At 32.7% G+C, this 7,310-nt stretch overlaps 1 protein-coding gene across 1 annotated transcript; it reads right to left on the reverse strand.

The window, feature by feature from the left end:
• Positions 1-3,604: 3,604 nt before the first annotated feature.
• LOC133800662 (receptor like protein 29-like) lies at positions 3,605-5,908 on the reverse strand. Its single transcript, XM_062238693.1, has one exon. The coding sequence runs from the start codon at positions 5,282-5,284 to the stop codon at positions 3,842-3,844; it is 1,443 nt and encodes a 480-aa protein (XP_062094677.1). The 5' UTR covers positions 5,285-5,908; the 3' UTR covers positions 3,605-3,841.
• Between the last annotated feature and the right edge of the window lie 1,402 nt (positions 5,909-7,310).

A 7,310-nucleotide genomic window follows, 5' to 3' on the forward strand; every position in this document is an offset into this window, starting at 1 on the left:
GACATAATAACTACGCATATACCTAAAATAAACTAAAAATCAACATAAAAACATATACACAAAAACAGTTAAATATACTTTGAAAAACTCTTATGCTAATAATCTTATTTATATTTTTTTTCAAAATTATTGTGTTAGTTGTTTTTTATTTACCAAAAAGTTTGTTGTATAGTTTCATTGAATACAATAATTTTTTTTTAGATCATTACATGTTACAATGAGAGATATTATAATGTAGTACATAACATGCTATGATGAGCCCCAACTTTCTACATTAGAAATACCTAAGTTGAACACAGCCCACTGGTGGAGATACTTGAGCATGATCCCAAGGAAGGAGTGTCGAGCAGCTCGCAAGGTGGGAGTCCAGCAACACAACAACAAAAAGGGACATCAACCACCACCACAAAAGGGGGCAATATATAATATGTATATAATATATACATAATATACATTTTTTTTTGCTTGATTGGGGGGGGTATGAACCCCAAACCTTGGCAATTGTGAGTATTCTACAAAAATACAATGCTTATTAAAGAATACAAGTCAACTTTTTTCGTTTTTTCTTGTGTTTTACTTTGAATGGTTTTTCAAAATTGATGAGGTATATAGCTCCACCATATGTAAAAATAAAATAACTAACTTTATTTCAATAACATAATCTTCCATCATCTTCTCCCTCTCATTATTAAAACCATCATCATCAATCGACTCAACTCTTTCGTCATCCTCATTTTCTCAACCACTATTGTCACCTTCACCATTGATGAACATGGTGTCTACCGCCAACAACCTCGAAAGCTTTGTCTCCACCTAGTACAATGGACGTCGCGAGTTACATCACCATCATATATATATAAACTAACAAAAGTTGTAATGTTTGTAACTAAACACAAATGGGATACGTCGACTAGGAAGAAGGAAGAAGCTGAGAAGGTGAAACAATTTTTTAAAACACTCAAATCATAAAAAAAATGATCGTTGGCCATAGAAGCAACATATCGAAGAGCTACAACTTGTCTTTTCTAATGTCGTCCATGGTAGTGACGGATTGGAGGGCTGAGGTTCGTCTTCTCTGACGTCGGACATGGAAGCAAAGGATTAGAGAGCTATGACTCGTTCTTCTTCGACTGAGACTCATCGACCATGGAAGCATGAGTGTTGCTGATATCAACAATGTACGTGTGCACCTTAAAATTGAAAATAATAAACTTAGACAATGTAAATAAATAAAAATTCCATGTCCCCATATAAATGCTATAGTTTGTCGTAATAAAATATTTTGTGTAAAAATCCCTAAAAAGTATTTGTGGTAGACCATTACACTTGTAACACAATGTGTATATATAATTAACATATATATATATATTTTATAACATGTATGTCACATTGTGAGTAATTTGAGATTGTGCCTATTATTATTCATTTGTATATTATAATATATCATTGGGAATAAGGATAGGGCAAGAAGTATCGTCCATTCCGATCTCGTGTCGAGAATAGAATTTTAACCACGTCTTGCTCTATATTTAGGCAAGAACCCTAGGAGGGGCCTATCCCAAAATAAAAATTGTGCACTCCTAATATTGAACCCGACCAACTAATCGCCCGGACTCAGTCGTATCCCTACTTATCAAAACTTATAAGATACATTTGCAACATCTTTGATCTTGCCATGAAGAGTTAGTAATCACACGCAAACAAAGTGCCTATTGAAGATTATACATCTACAAACAAACATAAGACCCATGCCAAAGTAAACCTTACTTTCTTTTTGTAAGTTTCTCCACAACGTTATCTTAGGTGGGGCCATGAAAAGATTGGCATAGAAGGTGTTTGCGTAAATGGCCAAGCCAAGAAGCCAGTCCTGTTGCACCACATAGCAAATAAAGGCCGAAAGAGAGAGAAAAAGAGTGATATAAGTATTGAAACATGAGTGAGAGTGAGTGCGAAAGAAAAGACTTGTTATTTCTACAGTTGTAAATTGTAAAAGCATTTAATTTAAAGGGAGGAAGCAGAGTCCTTTATATTGCAGGGTCTTTATCAATACTAGAATCTTTCATCTGCCAAAATCTTCCATATTAGACCCTACACTGCATGCTCTCTTCTCTTAAACTCTGCCCCCGACAAACGACACGCCTTATCTTTTGATAAGACTTAATATGAGAGTTTTTTTTGAGTCCCCATATGCCCAATACAAATTTCTTACATGCTCTTTCCTTTTCTATCTCATTAAAATGTCTCAAACAAAAACTATTGCACCATATAAAATGTTGTCAAATTATCCCACGAATAATTTAAATGTCCAAAATAAGTTTGAAATATGTTATCTTTTGCGTTCATAAAAAAAATTAATTGCACGTGCAATAATTATTTTAAATCTAGTTTTCGGTATGATAAATAATTTAGAATTTTTTGAAAATTTGTCGGATGTTATAAATAACTACAATATACACAATCATAAAAAAAATTCGCCAAAAATACCAAAAACACAAAAAATGCACCCGTGCACCCTTTTAATGAGTGCACATGAGAATTCCCTAAAATGTCTCATGTGCCTAGGGATGTAAATGGGGCGGGTCACCCCCCCCGCTAAAGATCCGCCCCAACCCGTTAAGATTCTGCCCCGACCCGCCCTATTAAGACTTTTGATCCGGGTCGGGTTGATGGAGCGGGTCAGACCAGACCCGGTAAAGTTTTTTTTTTTCCTTTAATAAAAGAAATACTATTTTTTTTAAATGTTACAATATAAAAATAAATGGCAAGAAAATCTCTCATACTAGACATAAATGAGTTGCCTAAATTTTTTTATAAATGATTTTGCATATTAAAATAAAATAAAATTTATATACTTCAAAGTAAAACATCAATTTTCTTCTCTATCTTTCTTAAATATACTTTGTTTTATTTATATATATATTTTGATTGTGAATCACCCTAAATAATTGTAGTAATTAATTTTTAAAAAAAATTATTTTTTACAAAAACATAAAACAACCAGGTCGGATCGTAATTAATTTTTTAAAAAAAATTATTTTTTACAAATAATTAATTTCAATTGCTAGCAAGTCGGGTGAAATCTCGACCCGCCCCGATTTTGCCTGGCTTATTTTGGGATCATAGGCCACCCCGCGGACCGGGTCAGGACTCCGACCCCCGAGCAACCATGTATTTTTGCCATCCCTACATGTGCTCATGCTTTTCTCTTTGCAATCCTAACCCTTTATACTGTGATGAACACAACGACCAATCAATCAATCAAATCAATCATTCATGACCGTTGATTGTAATAGATAAACTAGCTATTAGATGCTATTAGTTATCCAAAAGTTACTATTGTGTTATTCTACGACAGTTAGTATTGGACAGTTGACTTACCGGTTTGTGATTAGACAATTGCACTTTTTCAGTTAAAAGTTTTTTGGTCTTCAATATTTTTTATTAATTTAATAATGTATGCTAATAATATTAATAATTCTGCTACAAAAATAAAAAATATATTAATAAATCTGTTCATTTGTTTGTTTGACATCTCAATATTTTATGAATTTCTTTTAAGATTTTTGATCTTTAAAGCTTCCCCAATTTATTGTAACAAGTTGTATAGCTAAATAATCTCATCCAATAAATGACTTCTAATTACATAATTTGGCTTTCCAAAACAGAGTCTAGTCCAATTACATATGAGTTTTAACATCATTAATTACACAAAATGATCTTAAACAGAGTCTAGTCTAATACAAAATTTGTATATACAATTTTAGCAACAAAGAAGAAAATAAATGAAAAACCAAGAACAAGATCAAATAAGGGAAGATCAGTGAATTGAACGAGTTCCACTTTAGAAATAGTTAGATATAAACATTGAGAAGAAACTAGGAAAAAATGCAAGTAAACAATTGATATTTGGACAAAACCATGGAGCATGTGAGGTCTCCTTGAGCCTATTCTCATATGGCTTTGTTCTCTCTGGCTCATTTGGTTGATGATGCTGATGATGCCAAGCCAAAGTTTCATCACTTCTTGGCTCAGTAGTTGAATTTAAACAAACAGGGGCTTCAAAGTACATAGATACCTTCTTCTGGTTTAGTTGATTGCTGGTGCACAAGCCATTGTTTCCTCTGATATCCAACCTCATCCCAAGCCTTTCAATGAAACTTTCAGGAAGTAACACCTCTCCACTCAGCTTATTGTTGCTCAGATTCAAGTGATCTAAACTTGGTAGTGACCCTATATTTGAAGGGATTGCTCCAGTGAGGTTGTTGTTGTCTAAAGAAAGAGAGGAGAGGTGTTCCAAAGGAGTTGAGAAGTTGGGCAATGTGCCTCTCAATCCACAGCCTGAGAAACTCATTGTTTGGAGCTTTTTGAGTTGCCATACAGAATGGGGTATCATTGCATTAAAAGGGTTGTGGTCAACTATCAAGTACTCTAAATGATCCAAACCTGAAAGGGTTTCAGGGATTGGGCCAGTGAGTAAGTTGTTGCTCAAATCAAGCAATACTAGCCTCTTGACCATGCCAAGATCAGGTGGAATTCTTCCCACAAGTTTGTTTGACCCCAAGTCAGCCTTTTGGAGAAGCTGAAGCTGACCCAAAGTAGAAGGAAGCTGACCATCAAGAGTGTTCCAACTCAGGTCCAAAATGGTCAAATTCTCCATGTCTCCAATTTCTTCTGGTACTTCCCCACTCAAATTGTTGTAACTCAGATCAAGTTGCTCTAATATGACCATCTCACCAATCTCCTTTGGTATATTACCCTCAAGGTTGTTCTGAGACAGGCTTAGGACTCTTAAGCTGGCAAGTTTTGCTAAGCTTGAGGGAATTTTTCCAGAAAGAGCTGGATTTGACTCAAGGGCCAAGTGTTCCAAGGAAGATAATGAGCCAAAAAGAGCAGGTGAAAGTGTGATTGGATGAGTTAAGAAACAATTGAAGACTGAGAAAGTCTTTAGATAAGGTAGCTTGAGCAAAGAATCTGATATTGTAGCAGAGATTTTGCAAGGTGGGCTGAGAATATCAGGGCCAATATGAATCTTAGTGACATGAAAATAGAATGGAGGGTCTTGACCAATCTCACACTGAACACCTGGCCATGGAGTCTCACTACATGGCTGAGGATGATCTTTGGCCCAGTCAGAATCGTCCAAAAGAGCTTCCATAACATCGAAAAGCCCCAAAAGCTCCTCCTTTTCCATCTCCATTTCAAACCCATCTGAGCTTTTCCATAATGAACTCACTTCACTAGCCAAAACAAGGAACCCAACAAGGAAAAATGACAGAGAAGCCATGAGAGAAAGAAAATCTAGCAGACAAAGTGAAACAACAGAGCCTCACTATGGAATTTAAAAAGGAAAAAAAAGAGTGACAAACAAATGGGACTTGATTCCAAAAGCTCTTCTACTTTTCATTCTTTTCTGTTCTTTGGATGGAGTAAAGAAATGAAAGTAAAGTGAGGAGGATGTTTGGAAGCCCAATTTGGTGGCCATTGTGTATGTGTGTCAGTAACTATGGCTGCATTGCTATGATTCATAAATTTGTCGCCTTTGGAGTTTCGATACTTTATTATTATTACTTATTTTTTATGTGGTGGTGAACGTGACAGTTTTTAGTTTGCATGGGAAAGAGAGTGACAAGAGAGAAATGAGAGTTTAATAAGAGAAGAACATTTGGTCGGAGAGAGAAAATGAGAGAGAGTCATTATAGTTCGTCCACAGTGAAATGGTGAGCATGATGGGACCTGACTACTCTTTAAAACTCTCAACAAGATCTTTACCCCTCTCTTTGGTTGGATTTGGAACTCTCTTTTCAAATAGCTCAATCGAATTACCTGCTTTTGGTTCTTGCAATTCCTCACTTTGACAAGACAAGTAACTTTTTTCTTTTTCTTTTTCTTCTAAATTCTTTGTTCTTTTATTTGTAGAATAAGTAGTATTTTAATTGGGATTTGATTAAGACCAATTTTATGCCATTAACAAATTTTTCATAGTAATTTTATACTTTAGTTTAATTTTAATAATTATTTGTAAAATAGTATCTCATAATTTAAACAGTTAGTCGAAAATTTAGATAGGTAGTCGAAAAATTCAAACAGTCGGTCGAAAAATTTAGACAATTAATCGAATTTAGACAAATGCCATTTTATAAAAAATTATAAAAAATAAGCGAGAATGCAAAACTATCTAAAAACAGATACCATTTTCACTAATTTCTCTTTTTATTTATTTTACAGGGATAAATAATTAGATTAATGAGGCTGTCATTAAATATTAAAGATTAAATATATTTAATTAAATTTTAATTTAAGTTGATAAGACACAAAATCTCCCGTTTTCCAATCTTAACAAATAAAGGGACAAAATACGATGTCTTAATGTTAATAACCTGAGGCATAGTCATTCTTTGAAAGCATGAGAGTTAAAGATTTTTTTTTTTAAAAAAATTATTATTATTATTAGTATTATTTACTTGAGGAAGGGCAGGGGAAACATCCAAAGCAAAGGTTCAAAGTCTTACTTGCCGATTTAGGAAAAAAAATTAATTAAGGTAAGCAAAGTGGAGTTGATGTGTTACTTTGAAAGTTACTTTTATGTATTTTGATGATAAGGAAAAGTAAAAATAATGAATAAAGGACAATGTTTTGAAAGTTGTAGTTTTATCTTTTACACTATGTATGGTATAAAGAAACAAAATATTGAAAATAATAATAATAATAATAATAATATATGGGGAGAGAAAGAAAATTAGAAGTGTAGAAATAAAAGTATTTTTACTTTTCATATGTTTGGTATGTAAAAAGGAAAAAAAAGAAGTATAGAACCAACTAGGTTGAGTCTAGAATCACTTTAACTTTTATTTATTTGTGTGAAATTTTTCTAAATAATTGGATCTCATTTTTCTTTCTTATCAAACTACTCTTTTCTCTTTTTCTCTCTCATTTTTACTTTTCTCTCATTTCTTTACTCACCTTTTAGGTTTTTTTTTTCTTAAAAAAAAAGTTTTATTATCCAAGGTGAATAAATTTAAGGGGTATGGTGCAAAATGACTTTTAATAGTGTGTAAAAGTAAGTAAATGTCTATATTTTTAATTTTGTAGTAAAATAGCCTAACAATTTTTTTAATATTACATATTGCTAAATATGTCCTTTAACAAATTACTCTTTTATTCTAAATATTTTAATATTGTGATATATGCATATTAGTTTTGTTTAATTAGTTTTTATTTGAAAGTTATTTTGATTTTTTTTTGTTTTTTATGGGTTATTGAATGATATATCATACCACACAATATATATACTAAATTGAAAAATAATATAC

Source organism: Humulus lupulus, chromosome 9 (assembly GCF_963169125.1).
Source record: "Humulus lupulus chromosome 9, drHumLupu1.1, whole genome shotgun sequence".
NCBI lineage: Eukaryota > Viridiplantae > Streptophyta > Magnoliopsida > Rosales > Cannabaceae > Humulus > Humulus lupulus.

What these genes read in the sequence shown, in the direction of transcription:
- LOC133800662 (XM_062238693.1), bottom strand. Translation starts at nt 5,284, where the DNA reads ATGGCTTCTCTGTCATTTTTCCTTGTTGGGTTCCTTGTTTTGGCTAGT.